General features: G+C 63.0%; 1 protein-coding gene across 5 annotated transcripts in view; it reads right to left on the bottom strand.

Moving 5' to 3' along the window:
• TACC1 (transforming acidic coiled-coil containing protein 1) overlaps window positions 1-13,478 on the bottom strand; it is a 29,661-nt gene extending 16,183 nt beyond the window's left edge. For 2 of the 5 annotated variants that reach the window (XM_074852070.1, XM_074852069.1), the window contains exons 1-2: window positions 3,887-4,065; window positions 3,229-3,344 (exon numbers count right to left, since the gene is read on the bottom strand). In XM_074852070.1, coding sequence (XP_074708171.1) covers window positions 3,229-3,344; window positions 3,887-4,035 — 265 coding nt within the window. In that variant the 5' untranslated portion in view covers window positions 4,036-4,065. Of the gene's footprint in view, window positions 1-3,228; window positions 3,345-3,886; window positions 4,066-9,994; window positions 10,055-13,173 lie in introns of those variants that run through there. The other 3 variants (XM_074852072.1, XM_074852071.1, XM_074852073.1) reach the window with 3 other exon arrangements.
• Between the last annotated feature and the right edge of the window lie 6,239 nt (window positions 13,479-19,717).

Below are 19,717 nucleotides of genomic sequence, written 5' to 3' on the forward strand. Positions count from 1 at the left end.
TGCAGCCAGAAAACACTCCGAGGCAGCGCCTGCCAGGCCTTTCCATCATTAGGAACCAGGAAAACCTTCTTAACAGACCCCAACGAAAACTTTATTACACTTGCTGCGTTGCTCAGATGTTTTAAACCTCACTGAGACAGCCCTGAATAGAAGAACAGACTTCAAAGTCAGGGCAAAAGGCACCTTTTAAATGCATTTTACATTCCCACCGGAAGGTTTTGCAGCCGCCGTTCTCACAGACTAAGCCCATCCTGGTTTCTAACCCAAGCAATGAGTAATTACTTCTTGAATAACAAGCAGTCAGCACGCAAACCACCTCTCCTTGCTGTGGATGTCTGCAGGGCGGGGAGAGAAGCCGGGATGGTGCGTGTGACCATTTCTTCACAAAAATTAGAAGAACCACCCACCCAGGTCTCCCAATTTTGTGATTCACTCGCTTTCTGCACCCAAGACAGCTCAGCTGCTCCGCTCCCTCCTGCCTGCAGCCAGCCCACCCGCTCAGCCAGTCCGAAAGCTGAGGAACTGGAATATACTGGGAGACACGCACGGGTGAAGGACAGCTCAGGAGCTCGCCTGCGATTTTGGCAAAGTTGAGGGTGGAGATTTTCTACTCTCTGAAGAAAAACGTACAGGCAGGGCAGTCTGGCACCGCAGTAATGGGCACTTTGTGCGTGTGCATGGCAATCGTTACGCCTGCCTTCCTCGGGCTGCAGTGAAACACAAACACCAACTAACTAAACAGCTTTCCTCCGTGCCATCCCTCGCTCCCTTAAATGAATCAGAAAAACTTGGCAGCAGCCTGGCAAAGGCTCCGCGCCCTTTTCATCCCACAGACAGCAACCAAGTGAAGCAGCAATGATCCTCCGCACAGCCCTGAATGCCAAACGCCGCCGAGAACAACCCCTCCACTATCCGCAGCCTTTGATTCGGCTCACGCTTTGTGCACAGCGTGAGTCACGCTCTTCTCCCTTCCCCGGCTCACCCGCACACGCAGCCTGAGCACAGGATATCTGGCCGGTACATTCAGCTCAGGCTTACATAGCTAACGGCTTTTTTCCTCTTTTGGCTTTCCGCTTTTGTTTAACAGACGTTGATCTATTTTTAAATCTATTCTGTTAAGAATTAGCATACCGGCAAACGATGCTGCCACTAGCGCACCGGAAAACACGTGCCCTGCATCGGGGTTACAGAAGTAAAAGCTGGTGAGCCTGCTCCCGTCACTGACGGTTCCATATTTGCTGCTTCGGCTCATTTCCTTGCACAGAATCATCTTCTTCTGGCAGATGACTGAAGATCCTTTAGCAAGAATGAGACAGAATTACAGCCTCCACCGTCCGAGACAGCGAGAGGAAAACGGCTCGAGCGATCCGGAACGGGCGTGAAGCCTGACCACAGCCCCCTCCGCGGGGCAAGGGGACCGGCTGAATTTTTGTCCCCAAGAACAGGGTTTAATGCATCCAGGCCACCTCTCAGCTGCGCGCAGAGCAGCCAGCCCCCAGTGCCACGGCTTCTGCCTTACGTTTCCGAACCCTAGTAAGGGTGAAGCTGCAGCTGTAAGACTAACGAGTGTCTGTTCCTGCCGGTACCCCGAGCCTGGGAGATGCTGTGCCAGCCCGTGTCCCTGCCCGTGTCCCTGCCCGTGTCTCTGCCCCCCAGGTGCACACAGCATGGGGGGCAGCAATTCCCCAGCGACCACAGGGCAGCGGCTCTCGCCGTGCGCGACAGCTCAGCGGTTGCAGCGCTGACAAGCAGCCATTACGCCGGTGCCTCCAGAGCACGGCGCTTCTCACCGCTGCCACTCCCGAGCCACAGCCAGAGGAAAGGGCACACGCTGCTGCAAAACAGCACTGTGAGGATGAGAGCTTAACGTCTAGATTACCCAAGGTCCGGTGATTTAACAGCCCAGGATGCCTCCTGCACATGACAAGCTCCCGGGGAGCCCCTTCCCTCCACCATTTCAGAGACACTGAAGAGATGCAGCCGAGGCCCCGGCAGGGATGGAGCCGGGCGCAGTCACGCAGCGGGTTTGGCCCGGCTGTCTCCAACATCCTGCTCTCCACCAGCCACCGCGGAAAAACAGCTTTTGCCAGAGATCATCCCCTCGGCCCGACCACACTGCAACCTTTGTGCGCGGGCAGCAGCCGGCTCCCTCGCTGCCGTGCCGGGCTGGCCCCGGGGAGCAGCTCGTCCCGGGGTGCAGGGGCACAGGCGACCATGGAGTCCGAGGCAACATGCTTCCCTTTGGCAGAAACGATCCTCACACCTGCTAAGAAAGCCTTTATCTCCCTGCTCCCCCTCCCCAGACATCATCTCCCAAAGTAAAGATGCCTCTATCATCCCTTCTTAAAAGGCAGGGATTATTCCACGAGCTGCGATTATCGGAAGCGTGAACTGAGCGATCTCTCCACCAAAGCAAACAAACCCGCGTCTCGCCCGGGGATGGATGGGAACCCAGATCCGCCCCAACAGCCAAACCACCCCCCCGGAGACGCAGAGCCACAGCACCCTGTTACTGCCCAGGTCACGCAGCACTTGGGCCTCCACGCCGGGAGGAGCCGGGGTCTGGCTTGAGCCAGCTCGCTCTGAGGCGGGCAGCGAGGTACCAGCTGCTGTTGCGAGCGCTCAAGAAAAGCACAATATTGCACGTCACAAGCCAAAGGCCAGGCAGCAGCCAGAGGCAGTTGGGCAAGAGAGGGCGGAGGATGCTCAGGGTGGCTCATCCGGGACCCCCTCTCCCAGAGGCGCTGCCCTCCCGCAGACACTCCCGGGGGGCTCACAGACGGCCTGACATTGCCCAGCCACAGAGGAGGCCCCTGCCTTGCCCCGATAACCTCCAGCCGCTGTTGCAGAGGTGCCGGAGCTTCAAAGCCTCCTCCCGACAGCACAAAAACAGACAAACACCAAGCTCAGCCACAGACCCCAACCGCAGTTCACCCTGGAGGGAAGGGTATGAGGACAGGGGGGAGCGGGTCCCCAAAAGGCCGAGGGTTAAGGGGGAGCCGGCTCAGTGCAGCAGCAGCCGGGGCGAGACACGAGGACAAGCCAGCGCTCGAGTGAGAGCACGGCCCCTCGCCGAGCCACAGCCCCCAGCGCCGGCATTTGAACCATCCAGGCCATTAACCACAAAAAATGTGGCAGGCGTTATTCAAAACGAGCAGCTTCTCCTTGACCCCACCCTGCTGTTCCGCACCCGCAGCCCAGAGCAGGAGGTGCCCGCTGGCTCCTTACCTCGGCTCCCGGCTTCGGGCGGCGGCGATGCCGGCGGTGGCTCGCAGAACTCCTTTAGCGGCCAGCGGGTCGGCGTTTCTGCTTCAGGGGTCTCAAAATTCCCTTCGGAGTCCGAGCTGCCGAGGGGGGGGGAAAAGAGTGAGGCATTACCGCTTTCAGGGCTAGCTCTGCAATCCTCCACGCTGCCCACGCGTCCAGCCAGGCCGGCCGGCTGTGGGCATCCTGCGGCCGCCGCTCGCTCCTGTCCGGCGGGACACGCTGGCCAACGGAAAAGGGAGAAGCAGGTGAAACAACATCAGGAGCATCCCCCCGCGCCCCCCCCAGCCCGCACCGAGCCAGGCCCGAGCATCCACCGCGCGCCCCCTCGGCATCATCCCGCCCCCCCCGCGCCGCTCCGGAGCGGCAGCCGCGGGGCGGGTCGGGGAAGCAAAGCCTCGCCGCTCCCGGGATCGTTCCTCCCCGCTTCCCGGGAGGAATCCGCAGCCCCGCGCCCCCCCCGCCCCGCTCCCGCGCTGCAAGATGCGCCCCCCCCCCGCTCCCCCCAAACCCCGGGCAGCCGAGCTGATGCCGGGCAGCGAGCGGGCAGCGAGGGGCGGATGGGGGGGACGGGGGGGACACGTCGCAGCCCCGCGGGGGGCGGCGGACTCGGGTCACTTGCCTGAAGCCGAGGGCCGTGCCCTCCGCCGCCGAATCCTCCCCTCCGGCCTCGCCGTCCGTCCCCCCGGGGCTGCCCCCGCCCCGCACCGCCGACCATGTCCACCGGGCCCACTGCACCGGCGAGAGGATCTGCCAGGCGCTGAACGCCATCGGCCCCGCTCCGCTCCCCGCCGGGCTCCCCGCGGCCGCGCCGCCCCCACCGCCGCCAAGGGCCTCCCCCGGACCGTCCCACTCGCCGGCGGGGAGAGCGCCCGCCCCCCCGGCACCGCCCGCCCGGGAGGGACCGGCCCGACAGAGCCCCCCCCGCCCAACCCCGCCTCCGCCACCCCCCCCGGTACCGCCCGCCCGGGAGGGACCGGCCCGACAGAGCCCCCAACCCCGCCCGCCGGGATTTGGGGGTGGCGGGGGGGATGCGGGATGCGCCCCCGAGCCCCCCCCCAACCCCCGGCCCGGGCGGTGTCAGGCGGCCGCCGCGCTCCTCCCTCGCTCTCCTCCCTGCCCACGCAAATTCTCAAATCCGCCGATTTCTGCCCAAAACGCGGGGCCGGGGTATCCCCTGCGCGGGCACATGGCACCCAGGCGCCAGGACCCCGAACCCGCTGAGTCCCCCCCCGCCCCCGGGATGCTGCTCCCCGCCGCCCCCCCCCTCCAAGGACACCCCCCACGCAAGAGGGCGGGGGGCTGTGAAACCGGATCCCCCCCGAGTTAATTCCCCCCCATTTCTCGGGGCTGCACCTGCGCTGCAGGCGGATTCCTTCCGCTCCGGACGTGCCAGCCAACACCTCGCGCTCGCCGGGAGCTGCCCCCCGCCGCGGGAGAGTGGCCCCCAGGACAGGGGGGGCTGCCCAGGGCCAGGCGGAGCGGGTCGCTCCCAGGACTCAGGCGCAGAGGGACCTGGGCAGGGAAACACCTGCCCCTTCCATTTTCCACGGAAATCCCGACTTCAGCAGCCCTGGCTGGTGCGACATCCTTCCGTGGCAGCAAGTTCATTTATTTATTAAACTATTGTTGTTTAAAAATAACAGCCAACCGTCCCCGCAGAAATAAACACTGCCGTGCTGGCCTGCCTCGGGAATTTTCCCCCTTAACGACGGCTCCCGCTCCCAAACCCATCGCCTCCCGCGTCCTTGAGAGGAGCGTAACGTCGCGGCTGGGGCGCGGGAGCGCTGCGAGGCCCGTCCGGGCAGCAGATCTGTCGCAGGCAGCGGCTTTACCGGCTCCGGGCAGCCGGGGCCGCAGAGCTGGCAGCTCCCACAGCCCCGGGCTCCCGGCGGCAGGTCCCAGGGATGACCTGGGAAAGGGCAGACAACCGTCCGGCTGCAAAACCAGCCGGGCCCGCTGCGCAGAAGTGCCGCTGGCCCTCCGCGGGGCTCCCGGGCAGGCTGAGGCCACAGCCCGGTGCTTTCCCCGTGAGTCACCAGCGCCAGGAACGCTGTCGCAGGGGCAGAGGCCTCTGGGGCTGAGCAGACCCATCCAGCTGGTCTGGCCACCTCCAACGCCAGTCAGGTACTTCAAAGGGCTCGGTCCTGGCTGCCGAGCATCTCAAATAACCTCCCTACAGGGATCCTTCTTCCAAGCTTCCATCTGTTGGTGTCCTTATTAAACATATGTGTTGCTGCTGCACGCTTTTACCGCCTGGCCTCTGTCAAAGAGAATCTCTCATCCCCTCACACAACACTTCCAAACCTCCCCACGGATCCCCCTGGTTCAGTCGAAGCAAAGGTGTCGCCAGCCCCCACCGCAGGGCAGCAGCAGAAGCCGGCCCCGTGTCCGGACCCTGGGATACCAGCCCGGCCGCAGCGCTGCCCCCCGCATCGCCCTGCAAACCTCCGGCTGCTGCGTAGAGGACAGCGAGCAAGAGAGGACTGAGCGACACCCAGCAAAGCTCAGCCAGAAACCAAGAGGCTGAAGCAGAAGCAGAACCTCAACATCCTGTTTGCCTGCAGCTGCTGGGAGCGGGAGCCAGCAGCCTCCTGCCCACCCCCCGAGCGGCAGAGCTGATTCCTGCAGATGAATTTTACACAAGGAGATCTTCGAGGCGCAGCCCTGGCACCCCTCCCTCTCCCCCTGCCCCGATCCCTCCCGACCCACAGCCTTTCCAAGCGGCTGCCGGGCTCCGCGCAGGGCGAGCAGAAACGCAAGTGGGGCGGGAGCAGCTGCGGAGGGGAAGAACGATGTATGGACCGACTTCTACAGCCCCTGACTTGCTGGGCGAGGGAACCGGGGCACACGGGTGGAGGAAACCAGCAGCATCTTTCCATCATGAAGGCTGCACGCAAAGAGGGGCCCAGCCAGGACCCTCCGCTCCCAGCCCTGCCCAGAACGAGCGGCCGGCAGGACCGGGATCGGCAGGACGGAGCCAGACTGGCCCTTTGCTCCCGGCCTGCAGCACCCTGGGGCAGGGAGATACGGAGCAGGGCAAGAGCAGAGCCCGCTCCCGCTTGCTGTTCATGACGAGCAATTAAGAAAATGCCTCGAGTGGCATTTTCCAGCTTGGCACCACCCCAGCCTGGCGGCAACGCCGGCTGCAGCTCAAACGCTGAGGAGATAACCCGGCTGTGGATCTGCCTGCCGAGCGCTGCCTGGTGCAGTCAGCGACACCGCTCTGCGGAGCAGGGAGGACGCTGACCTGTTCGGAAAAAAGACCTGCCAGCCCTTCCATTGGGAAGAGACCCGCCAGCCCTTCCATCGGGAAAGACCTGCCAGCCCTTCCATCAGGAAGAGACCTGCCAACCCTTCCATCGGCAGGACGAGCCTCTGCCTGCACAGGCAGCAGCCGGACGGGCTCTTCTTCACACCCCTGTCACCCCCCGCCCCAGCCCAGGGCCCTGCTGTGCCAAGCACCGCACAGCAGCAGCAGCTCAGGGGTAGGGACCAATGTACAGCCTGTGTACTGGTGTACAGCCTAACGATGTACAGCCTAATGATGTACAGCCTAACAACGTACAGCCTATGTATCAATGCACAGCTACCCATGTACAGCCTGCCGATGTACAGCCTAACAATATACAGCCTGTGTACTGATGTACAGCCTATGTACCCTGACGGTGTACACTCTACCGATGTCCACCCTCCCACCCTCCTGCCAAGCTCCAGCCTCTCCTGGGTGGGGTCCAGGGAAGCGCTGCTCTGCAGCGGTAGGAGGAGCAGCAGCCCCGGCCTTGGGGCCCGTCCCTGCGGCAGCATCCCGGAGCATCCCGGAGCATCCCCCAGGCACGGCAGCATCCCGGAGCGTCCCGGAGCGTCCCGGAGCATCCCGCGGGCAGGGCCGGGGCCGGGCGAGCGGTGTTTCGCTAGAGGGCACTCCAGGATGGGATTTCGGAGGGTTCGGAGCCTCTCCGGCCCCCGGGGAGGCGAAGGGCCGGGGCTCTGACGCTTCCCCCGGGCTCGCATCGCCCCGCGGCCCCAGGATCGGAGGGGGGGCTCCTCAGCCCGAGCTCTGCCCTGTGCCCGGGTGGGGATGCAGGAGCTGGGGGGGGGCGGCCTGCGGGAGAGACCCTGGTGCGATGGAGCACAGGACGCAGCCGAGCTGAGCCTGGGGCTGAGCCTGGGGCTGAGCCTGGGGCTGAGCTGATGCCCTCGGAGCAGCACGGAGGACCCTCTGGCATCGCCTCAGCCCGGGCGGTTGCCCCAGAGACCCCGAGCCCCTTCTTGCGCTCCTGTCCCGGAGCTCCTCACCCCCACACCACCCGTGACTGGGCCCACAGCCTCACGCGTGGGGTCTGGCAGCACCCGCAGCCACGTCACGCTCCACGGCCACGGCAGCTGCGGGGTGGAAGGTGGAAGCTGGACCGACCCAACCCCACCAGTCTTTCGGGGCACGATCCCAAACCGTGGGGCCACGGGAGGGCAAATCTGCAGCAGCAACATTCCCACGTTCCTTCTGCTCGTCCTGACCTTGGCCGAGCCGCAGCCCAGATACAGGTCACAGGACCGAGCAGCACAACCCTGAACGCTCCGGGATCCGCGGCAGCCCGAGCGCGACTTCCTCGCACCTCAGGGTCTGTCGCTGCCATCTGCTCGCGGGGACCTGGGTGCCACTGGCGGCGGCAGCGCCCCGGAGCAGCGGAGCGATGCCCAGCGTGGGACAGCGCTGCCGAGCTGCTCAGCTCCCCCCGGGACCCTTCACAGCCCTGGGATGTGACAGTTCCCAGCACTCCACATTCCATCAAAACAGCTCCACAAAAATAGAAGTGAAGGACACAACTGTCACACAGGAGCCAGCCCCCGGGCTCCAGCTGTCTTTCCCCACCGAACTGCCATTAAATTCATAAACACAAGCATTTGGGGCTGCATTAAGAAAGACCCACATGAAAATCAAGGCACTGCTATTCCTGCATTTTAAAAACAACCGCAGCTTAATCTCGCTCGCCTGGATGCGAGCTCATGCAAAGCAATTCAGTAGGAACAGGCTCAAGATGTGCGAGCTCCAGCCTGATTTTCACACTGATGATTTATGAACACGAGCATCTGCCTTCATCTTGCTGCTGCTTTACTCCCCTGACAACTCCTTCGCTCTGTTTGCTAAAAATATCCGTGCGAGGCAAGCAGGAAGGCTCTTATCAGGTGTTTGCCAGGCCCTGGCTCCCTGGTTTTAGCCAGGACTCGGCGATATTGGGAACCGCAGGCAGCACCTCAGCCCCATAACCTGGGGTGCTGGCAGGGCTGGGGGGCAGTGAGGAGCGAGGACGGCAGCTGGTGCAGGGAGCGGGCGAGGGAAGGGATAAAGGGCGGGGGGGGGACAAAACAAAGTTTGCTCAAGGTGGAGCAAAGGGGTGGGAAGGAGCAGCAGGCGAGTGCGTCAGGGCGGAAAGGAGCAGCCCCAGCACACGGGGTGAACAACGGGGTGTTCTTTCCGCCTGGGAACACCTCTGGTTTCTATTGAGGAGACAGCTGAGGGAAATACGGGCAGGACTGAGCTTACGAGGGGGGAGCGCGCTTGTGTTCCCTGTCTGAAACCAGCGGTTGGGAATGGGGCGGGGGGGTTGCAAGCGCTCAGCAGAGCAGCTGCCCGGCTCCGGGGCACCAGCGCGGTGACACCTGGCAAAGGCTCCCGGACACCCACAGCGCTCGGCCGGCACCGGGTCCCGACGCGGGGCCAGTGTCCCCAAAGCGTGACGAGGCGCCGTTGGAAAGGCGGCAGCAAAGTTCTCGGGTAGGGCGATCTCTGCATGGCAGCGGGGCTCGCTGCAAGAAAATATTTCTATGTGCCGGAAAGCGTTTGGGTTGATTTACAGATAAAATGCCTCCAGTTCTCTGGATCCCAGCTCATCCGCGCTCCCTTTTGCTTTCAGTGCCCAAGCCAGCGGGTGAGAACCAGCTCCTCCGGCCCTGGCCGTGGCTTTCACTGGTCACCAAACCTCCGGGCAGGTCAGAGGAGGGGAGGGGAGGGGAGGGGAGGGGAGGGGAGGAGAGGAGAGGAGAGGAGAGGAGAGGAGAGGAGAGGAGAGGAGAGGAGAGGAGAGGAGAGGAGAGGAGAGGAGAGGAGAGAGAGGAGAGGAGAGGAGAGGAGAGGAGAGGAGAGGAGAGGAGAGGAGAGGAGAGGAGAGGAGAGGAGAGGAGAGGAGAGGAGAGGAGAGGAGAGGAGAGGAGAGGAGAGGAGAGGAGAGGAGAGGAGAGGAGAGGAGAGGAGAGGAGAGGAGAGGAGAGGAGAGGAGAGGAGAGGAGAGGAGAGGAGAGGAGAGGAGAGGAGAGGAGAGGAGAGGAGAGGAGAGGAGAGGAGAGGAGAGGAAGGGGGGAGGAGAGGAGAGGAGAGGAGAGGAGAGGAGAGGAGAGGAGAGGAGAGGAGAGGAGAGGAGAGGAGAGGAGAGGAGAGGAGAGGAGAGGAGAGGAGAGGAGAGGAGAGGAGAGGAGAGGAGAGGAGAGGAAAGGAGAGGAGAGGAGAGGAGAGGAGAGGAGAGGAGAGGAGAGGAGAGGAGAGGAGAGGAAGGGGGGAGGAGGAGAAGGAGGAGGAGGAGAAGGAGAGGGAGGGAAGAGCCTCCCCCCCAGTTTAACCACTCAGTGCTCGGACTTTCTCTCTTTCTCCCCCCCCCCGCCTCTGCGGGCCCCGGTCCAGCTGCTGCCGGGACGGACCCAGACCCCGGCCCGGGTCCCCCCCGCCCGCACTCACCGGGGGGTCCCGGGCTCCCGCCGCTCCTGGCTCTGGGCCGCCCCCATGGCCGGGCCGGGCCGTGCTGCCTCCGCTCCGCGTCCCCGGCGCGTCCCCGCCCCTGCGGGAGGGACCGGGAGGGACCCGGACAGCGGGACAGCGGCTGCCCCCGGGTGGCCCCGCCGGGGGGTCCCGCCGCAGGGCTGGGACCCCAGTGCAGGACTGGGACCCCGCGCAGGCAGGAGGCAGGCAGCTGCCGGTCCCAGCAATGCGGCTCAGGCAGGGGCCGGCATGGGGCAGGTGTCCAAATCATTGGGGAACGGCCCCTCGACCCCTCTTTGGCTCCAGGAAGGGACAATGTGCCCCCCCTCGGCACCGCTGGGCAGCGACCCGCCAGCCCCTTCCCTTTATCCCTCATAAATGACGATCTGGATCGTGACCCTGAGGCTGAAGTCACAGCCCCACAGGCATGGGGGGAGATTCAACACAGTGGTGTAAAGGCACAGAGGTGACCCCCACTAAGGAAACGTCCTGGTTGGATTTATTTTAATTAAAGTGCCTGAGAGAACACAGCCATTTCTGACATCATTTGGGGCTTTTACTTCAGAGAAACTGAAAACTCAAGTATTAATCTTTTTTTTTTTTTTTTGTCAGTCAGGGTGTTCTGGCTTGGGTTGCATTATTTTTTGGCAAGAAAAGTGGCAACACCCTTGAAAGCTTTCACCTTCCTAAAAAACAAACCAACAAACCACACACACAAAAAACCCAACCTAAACCAAGTGAACCTTCCTTGGATTAAAAAATACCCTGAGGGGCTCGACTGCCCTCCTGCCTGTGCAAGGGCCCGGCATCCACGGACGCCGACGCGCAGAGCTCAGGGGGGTCTTTTGGCGGCTCTGATGTTCCGTGCGCGTTGAAAAGACCAACCACCACATCCACACCACGCCGTGCCTCGCGTCACTGCCCGCCTTCCCCGCCTCGCGCCCCGGCCGAGCCCTGCCCGCAGGCAGCCCTGCCCGTCCACCGGGGCAGGGACAGTGTGGGGCCGTGCGGGACCCGAGTGCCGCTGTCCCCAGCGCAGCATCCGTGTGCGGAGGCCGCCAGCCCGAGGGCCGCGTTTTGGCAGGGGCAGCACCCCCCAGGGCTCGGCCCTTTCGCGTCTCTGCTTTTGGTTTCCACAGAATTTCCCGCAGCCGTTTTCAAGGGGGGCATTTCCCAGCCGAGGCAGAAACCCCCGTGTGCCCGCAGCCGCCGGGACGCTGCGGTTTGCAGACTGGGGGGCTGCCCGGCACCTGCACAGCCTCTCGGGCTGGGATGCTGCTCCCGGGCTCTGGCGATTTATCTCCGAAATGCGCTTCCACGAGGCCTCGCTCAGCCAGGCACTGCTGCCAGAAGGCAGGAATTCGGTATTTCCTAAGAAGTCCGCCCTGTCGGAGCAGGGATCTGAACTGAAGGGGTGAACCCGCACATAACACCGCCCCGCTCAGCGGCTCTGTCCTCCCCAGGCTGCCCCGGCCCTGGGCGAGGGACCCGAGGCTCCGGTGACACGAACACGATGGCAAAGGGGTGTCACATCGCCAGGCAGGGCAGGGGGACGCTGCGTTGGACGCTGGGCCAGCTGGGGGACGCGCAGCCGGTAACGTGCCAGCGCTGCGGCTGCTGCGGCTGCGCCCCGGCGCTCCTTGGCAAGGGGCCCCTCCCCGCCAGCCATAAACACGTCCAGACCTCTGGGAAACTGCCGGCTTTCCGGTCAGATGCTGCAAGGGAAAATCAGGAGGGGGAAGGCACCAAAATTAAACGAGGATTATGTGGCCCCCCAGGAGAGAAAACCAGCTGCCAAACAGCAAGGACCGCAGAGTGCCGTCCCACACCACCGTCCCCAGAGCTCCCTCAGCCTGACCAACGTTGGCAACAACCTAATTAAGCTTTCCCAGCCCCTCGGGACAACAGCGAGGGTCAGTGTCGCCGTCTGCCAGCCACAACCCCAGCCTCAGAGCAGTGACAATCCTTGTCCAAGCCCCCCAGCAGCCCCAGTCCAGCCCCCAGCCGTGGCATGGCCCCCCTCTGATGGTCTGGAGGTGAGCATGGCAGTGTGAGGCGGCTTCTAAGTGACAGCAAAGTGTCACAAGACCTTTAATAGTCACACACGGCCATGAAGCTCTGCCCGGAAAACTGTTCCCCTGAGGGCTGGCAATGCCCACGGAGGCTGTGGGACGGAGGCAGGCAGAGGTCAGGCAGGGCTGCAGAGCAGCCAGAAGTGCCCCAGCTGTGGGGACCTGCTCGCTCCAGGGGCAGCAGCCGGGGCTCTGGGGCCGTCTCGCCGCTGGCAGAGCTTGGCTCAGGTGAGGCTCCCGCACCCCCTGCCTGGCTGGCACCCCGAGGAGCTCCAGAGCCAGCCGGCGGGGCGGCTGCTGTCTGCGAGGAGGCAGATGGTAATAATTACCCGCACACTAATTCCATGGAAATTTCCATGTGCCTGGGAAAGAAGCACGCCAAGCCCTCGCTGCTGCCCGGGCAGAGGTTCACTGTGTTTCCGGGGACTGTGACTAAGAGCCGGGTCTGTCACATGGATGGGGTTTAAATGCCTCCTTGGAGCCTCCCACCTCTCCAAACCTGCCCAGAGCCAGCACCGCTGGGCTGCGAGGGGGCTGGGGGCAGGACCCCCTTCTGCGGGGGCTCCCCGGCACCCCAACCCGCGCCCGCCTGCCCAGGCAGAGCAGCAGCAAGCCGCCTCGGGGGGAGGACGCTGTGCCCCAGCCCTTCGCAGAGCACTGATGGCATCTCCCCTTCCCATTTCCCGAGCGAGTCCTGAGGGAGGCCAGCACACGGCACGGGACATGCTCTGGCAGCTCCTCCTTAGCAACACAAACAGAGGCACAACACGGACCTCGGCAGCAGAGAAGCGTCGCAGCCCGGTGCAAAGGTGCTGGCGGGAGCCCCGCGTGCCCACGGCCGGCTGGCAGGTGCCGGTGCCCCCCGGGAAGCACCACGAGATCGAGCGCTCTGGCAGGGCAAGGCGAGGAGGAGGTTGTGCTGTCCAAAGGGGCCGCTGAGGTCTTGCCATCGCAGCAGGCCAGCTCCCAGCTCTGCACCCCGGGGTGGCCAAGGAGCCCTCGCTCCCCGCTCTCCTCCTCCCTCCAGCCCGAGGCAGGCGAGCGCTCGGTGAGCGTCCTGGCCCTCAGCTCCCTTCTCCTTCCTACCTTTGCAGTCGCAGACTTGTCCTGGGCTCCGTCACTCTTTGCTACCTGTCCTGGGGCTCCCTCGAAAGCCGCTTGTGTGAGGAGTTGCCTGGAAAAGGAGCAGGGAGGAAGGAAGGGGATGGACAGCGTGGGGAGGGCCAGGCAGCGGCAGGGTGTCTTGGTGCACCCTGCAGCCTGGGGGAAAGGGAGGAGGATGTTTTGTAATATTTGGCGAGCGCTTCCACGGGCAGAGAGAAGAAACCGGTGGGGCAGACGGCGCTGGGCGAACCGTCCACGCACGCTGCTGCCGCGCCGGTACCGGAGCCGCTGGGCCGAACGCCCGGATCTTGTGCTGTCTCCTACCGGGGCCCCACTGGTGTCATGCCGTAAAAATGTGCTCTTGGCTGGAATTTGGCAGCCTGGCCTCCGGCGGGGAGGGAAGCTCTCGGCTTACAGAGGGAGCGGGAGCTGCGGTCTCGGGGCTGCGGGAGAGGGGAAGGGGAGCTGGTCCCGAGCTCCCGCCCCGCTGGGGAAGGAGGGCTGGGAGCGGTGCGTTGACACCCTGGAAGGGTGATTCCCTCCGGCTGCCCCGCAAGAGGGCAAGACACAAGGACAGGGACGGACAGAGCCACTGAGGCCCCCAGAGAGGCTGAACAGGAGGCGGCATCGCCCAGGGTACCGGATCTGGGGCAGTGGGGGGGCGGCCAGGAGGTTTAGCTGAGTAGCAGGGGACGTGATTTGGATCAGAGGAGACGTTTTCCTTTGAGGTTTCAAAGGTTTCGGCTGGGGCTGCTCCCCAGTAAAGGGTTTTCACAGCTGGGGCACAGGGACAGCTGCTCTGGCGAGCATCCCCACATCCCATGGCCTCTCTGCTCCAGCCAGCTCCCCTCTGGGGCAGACCCCATTTCCCAGAGCCCCCAGGGCATCACCCCCCCAGTTTGCCCAAGCCCAGACTGGGGTCTGGTCCTGGCCAGGACTCACCCCAACACTCACACAGAAATTAGCTCAAGCCTTTCACTTAAACAAACCCCTGGCCTCACCCCAAAGGGTTCATGCCAGAAGAGCCAGCCCGGCTCTGGCTGCGGCGCCGTGGGCAGGATGCGGCCCCCGTCCCCCCCCCCCGGGCCCACGTCGGCTCCTGCAGAGGGAGCGCAAGGAGCGGGAATGAGCGATGGGCTCTGCCGCAGCCATTTCATCCTCGGAAAGCGTCAGGCAGGGGTGTTGCTTCCCAAAGGGAGGAGAAAACTGCACAGGCAGGGAACTTCCCTCCGCAAACAAACTCTGCAGTCTGCTCCCCCAGCCCGGGCTGGGCCCTGCTCCCTGCCCTGCCCGCAATGACCTTCCCAAACACCCCCGGACCTGCGGCAGCCGTACAGAAGGGATAAAACCAGCTCTCTGCATCCCCCCTCCTGCAAAAAGCAGGAGGAGGACAGCGATCAGGAAGGAAACCGCTGTGCCACATGCAAGCAGGGTGGGGGGCAACAGCCCGGGAGCCCCCAATCACTTCTGCCTTCTCCAGGGAGCTCCCTGTCTGCGCACCCTCGGCCGCCCGAGCACCTTCCCTGCCACCCATCACTCCCTCCAGCCAGAAGGGTGGGGTGTGGGTACCCCGGTCAGGAGCAGAGGGGGGTCCCTCTCCTTCCCCTCGCTCGAAGGGCCGTAGTGTCCTCCCCGATCCAGCCAGAAGCTGGGGGAGCTCCCCGGAGCTGCCTTCGGCAGAGGGCACTGCCGCTCGCCTGCTTGTCTCACCACTGGCCCCAGTCCAGCCTCAAACTCGCATCTCCCAACTTGCTCGTTCTTTTCGGCTGAAACTTCCTGTTAGTTATCATTTTAATTCTTTACCTCTTCAGCAGTGCAGAAAATTGGCACTTAATTCACCCTGCGAGGCTGTGTGGCGGCAGCTTAATTGACCCTCGTTGCGTCACCCTGGCCGCATCTCGGTCAGTGAGCTCAGCCTTGTGCCACATTAATTTCCCGTCCACTCTTTGTTTATTTGCCCTTTTCAGGGATGCTGCCTGTGTTCAGCTCCAGGCGAGAGAGCCTCGGAGAAAAACCTGCTGCCACGGGGTAGGGGTGGCCCGCGCTGCCCGGCGAGCTGCACGGGTCCCTCCTGGGTCTGCAGTCAGAGAAATGGGGTTTCCTGCAGCTCTCCACCTTCCTTTCTTCCCCCAGGCTCGTGCCTTCCTCAGCTGTTCAGCAGGTTGCTCCAAACCCAGCACATTTGAGCGTCTCACCTTTCATACCAAGTGTTGCAAAATGATGTTGCAACTCCGGGAGCTTCCCCAAGCATTGAAAATCAGTCAGAAACCTGAGCCTCCAGTTGCAGCCCGGACTCTGCCAGTTGTTTTCCAAGAGCTGGTCCCAAGCCTCTGGCCTTGCATGGGCTGGGAGGATCACAGAGCACGTCAGTCAACACCGGAGCAGCGAGGACCGACCGAGTGGCACACTGACCGGAAAGCTTATCATAAAAACAGATTTAGAGCAATTGCCCAAACATAATCTCAGCTTAGCTCCAATTCCCTTATTGCATCATTTGGGGCAGAGATTGCTGCACGAGTACCTGAAATAATTGGTATTCAGAGCATAATAAAACTCCACGTGTGGTTCACGATCCAGGCAGGACTGCGTTATGGCAGATGTCTAGCAGGGGAATAAGGTTTTCCAGGTGAATGAAGGAAATGCATATAATATTTTGGGGTATTTCTGAACACTGCTGAGGAGAAGCGAGCGGCTCGTTTGCAGCTCCACTGCGCAGCAGCAGCGAGAGCCGGAGAGCAAGGCTGTGCCCAGTGTCTGCTCCGGCGCGGGGCCGGCCGAGGGCCCGCAGGATCCTCCTCACCCCACCGGGCTCCTGGGGACGTCAGGATCCCAGCAGCAGGTCCCAGCACATCTCCCTGGGGCGCGTGGGGATGGGCTCGGATGCAGGTTCCCAGGGCAGGGCCAGAGGCAGCACCTTCAGCCCTGTGCAGCCTGGATGCTCTGGTAAGGAGGAGGGCTTGCTTCCTATTTAATATATCGCCACTCAATTTGCGTTGGACCGTGGAGTCCTTCCAACACTCAGAATACAATGAGTTAGTATCTGCTGCTCTGGAGTTTGCATCCAGGCTGAAAACCCGGCCAGCTGGGAGCACGCGGGGACCAGGCTGGAGCACAAAGAACAATGGGAAGGCACGGCGAGGGGCGGTGGAGAGGCAGGATCCAGCCCTCGGTGACAGCGCTGTGCCTGCTCAAAGCTCTCTGATGCCCCACCTCAAGAGGATCACAGCTTCCAGACCCTCCTTTTAACTCTGCGCCTTGTCCCCTCGCTCCCCGGCGCTGCGTTTTCAGGCGGGGGGTTCTGCGTGCCAAATGGGATGCTGGAGAAGGCGCTGCTGCCTGGATGGGCTCCAGATGCAACGCAGCTAATCCATTTTTATAGCCAGGAGCAGGTGTCTCGTGCATCACAAGCAGCCAGTTTGAAGACCACTCTTCTCATTTGGCCACAAGCCCCAGAGAAGTCCGAAGGCATCAGCCATGGCTCAATGCCCACCAGCTCCAGAAACACCCCACGGGGCCGTGGTCCAGCACCTCGTGCCGCTGCATCACCCCATTCTCCCCTCTGCAGCAGGGTGGGCTCCGGAGACAGCCGCAGCATCACCAGCACCCCCAGCCTGGGACATGGGGCCGTAGGGGTGCCCACACCCTGCTCGGGTGCTTCCAAGCTGCTACCTTGGGTACCGCAGCGACCGACGCCACGGGGCGTGCAGCCTCCCGCGGGCGCTGTGCCCTGCACGTGCGTCAGGCGAAGGGTACAGCCCCGGGGCTCTGGAGAAGCTCCCTTTTGCCTGTACTTTCCCCCCGTCCCTGTTCCCGTGCTCACCTGCACTGCACGAACAAGGATGTGCACAAGCAGCGAGTGCCCCTGTGTCTGGAGATCTGCAGCAAGCTGGGGAGAGTCAGTACCTGCGGGGAGGAAAAGAAAAATATCTGCTGCTGGAGCTGGAGATAGCAAAGGCCAAAGGGTTTGTTTTCCATCCCCAGACCGCAGCAATGTGGCGAGTGGAACCCGGTCAAGAAACCCCATCCAAAGCCACAGCTCCGGAGGCTGCTCTGGGCAAACAACGCCTCCAAAGGGACCTCTGTCCCTGCCTGCCCCATCCCCGCCCCGGGAGGGAGAGGGGGCCCGTGGCCAGGGCTTCAGCCTCCCCCTGCCCGGCAAGCTCTGGCCTTGTCATCGCGGCACCCGGCCATGGCAGCACTCGCCACGGGTGGCAATCCCGTCCCCAGAGCAGCCAGAAGCGCCCGGCTCTGCGAGGAGCTGCAGCCATGGGCCCTCTGGCTTCGCTGAAGGCAGCAGGTCCTGGGGGGCAGTGGGGAGTAGCCCCCACCAGGGAGCTTCGCCACAGCCAGCTACCGGCGCGCCTGGATGCGATAGCTCTGCTGAGACAAAGAGCCATTGCTGGATTCAGCTGCCCTGGGTATTTTTTTCCCTCTTCGATGAATCACCTGCTAAAAATATTATAAATTGAGTTGCTGGCCAGACCTTTCACTTCTCTGGAAGCAAAAATATTTATTTTACTCAGGCCGTGCCTGTGTTTTAACAGAACTTTATGATCAATTTCTGAGGAATGTGCCATGCTGTATATTCAAATTACAACTTTTTTTGGCTTGCAGTGTAAATTTAAAATGTCTTGTTTAAGACGCAACTGTTGTGCTGCCAGAAAAATGCGGTTTCAGCTGTTTTTTTTCCCAAAGCACTAGTTTCGCCCGGTTGAAGGTTACTGCCACCCCAGGTGCGTGCCTGTCCCAGGCATTGGTGGCACCAGCAGCTATCGAGGGGCTCAGGCTGGGCTTGCTTAGACTGGGAGCTTCCACTTCCCTGGGAAAAGCGCCACTTAATGAGCAGCATCGCCACAAAGACGGGGCGCGGGGGCTGCCCGGCTGGGGTAACCGCTCTCCCCGTCGCACAGGGCTGTGTTTTTGGGAGCTGAAGCGGGACCTCTCCCTGCACAGGCTCCAGGCTGGCGCAAATGTCACGCGAATTGTCAGACAGGCGCCGAGATCCTCGAGCTGTCGGTGCAGGTAGGGTATAATCACAGCCATGGGGGAGTGTGTCCCAGTAGCACCTTCCTCCTCCCAGGGTGTGCAGACAAGTCACATTGTGGTGCCGGAGTCGGGGTCCCCGCCGGGCTCCTGTGCCGGCTGCTGTTGCCCTTGCTCCCGTGCCAGGCGCGCCTTCCCTATAAATCTCTCCCACACTCATTTGAATTTAGGAAGGAAACGAGAGAAATTTCTTTTTCTTGCCTCAGGGCAGAGAGAATAATGGGATCTTTATTCCCCATTAATTAAGTTGATTTTTACGTGGGTTCAATTTACGCTCCCTTCCAGCCTTCCCTGCAAAGCGACGCCTCTCGCGGGTGCGCGGCCTTTGGGTGGGTGCTCAGCGAACCCCAGAAAGGCACCGGGGCACGGGGCGCTCGCCAGGGAGGGTGCACAGGGGCTGCAGGCGGGCTCCAGCACGTGACACCCAGCCACTGCTTCTGCGGCAGCAGGAAGGTGACGCGGGTCCGCTGCCATCGGAGAAGTGAGGAGCAGGAGCTGCGAGCCGGCCCCGCCAGCCCCAGCGCCCAGCAGGTCTCCCGGCGGGTGGCTCCGGCGTTCCCAGGGAGCAGCGCTGGCACCCGCCTGGTGCTGAATGCGCTGCCTGGCCCCACTCCAGCCTTCCCGAGAGGCGCCAGGGAGACAAACACGCTGTTGGAGTTGGACGCGTTAGCGGCGGGTTCTGCAGAGAGGCCAAATAAGTCCCTTGAGCCGGTGTTTAGGAAGGGGTGAAGACATGGGGCAGCCGCTGGACTGCAGTTACCTGCGGGAGCCCTCCCCAGAGGGCTGGAGATGAACCCGGGCACGGCCCTGGCCTGCACCTCTCCTCTTCCCAAAGGAAAGGCAGTCGGCGTGCATGGGGGGAGCGCCCAAAAGCAGCCTGGCGAGGAAGCACCCCGTTTCCCAAGGGGGGGTTTGGCCTGGGGGGTCAGGACAGCTTTGTCACCATGGCAGCGCCAGGCTGTTGTTTTCGCCCATCGCAGCCAAACAGCTGGAGACGCTTCCCCAGAGAGTGAATTATGGGGACAGTGTGACAGGGAAAAGGGGCTCCACGCTCGTGTCCTCCCCGGCGGGGAGCTGAGTGCAGGGGCTGGGGGCCCATCACCAGCTGCTGGGATCCCTCCTATGCCTGTATCCCGGTCAGGGGGTTTCCCCACCGCTGTTCCAAGGTCCACCAGCCCCTCCCCAGGCACCAGCCTCGTCACCCTGGCTGGGGACGCATGTCCTGGCTCTTCCTTGCAGCTGCCTGGGTGCTTTCCCTGGCTGAAGGCGTTTTGGAGCCACGCAGCCCCCAGCCCTCAACTGTGGCGTTGAGAGCAGCCCACAGCCGGCTCCCCCAGGAGGGGGACGGGGAGATGAAGCGAAGCCCCTCTGGTCTCGCAGCAGTTTTGCCTGCGCCGGGTGTCGCAGTCACGTCGCAGAGCGAGCGCAGTGCGCTCCAGCCTGCCTGGCAAGTCCTCGCTGAATTAGCTGGGCTGAACTGGAG

Source organism: Strix uralensis, chromosome 28, assembly GCF_047716275.1.
Source record: "Strix uralensis isolate ZFMK-TIS-50842 chromosome 28, bStrUra1, whole genome shotgun sequence".
In the NCBI taxonomy this organism is placed as follows: Eukaryota; Metazoa; Chordata; class Aves; order Strigiformes; family Strigidae; genus Strix; species Strix uralensis.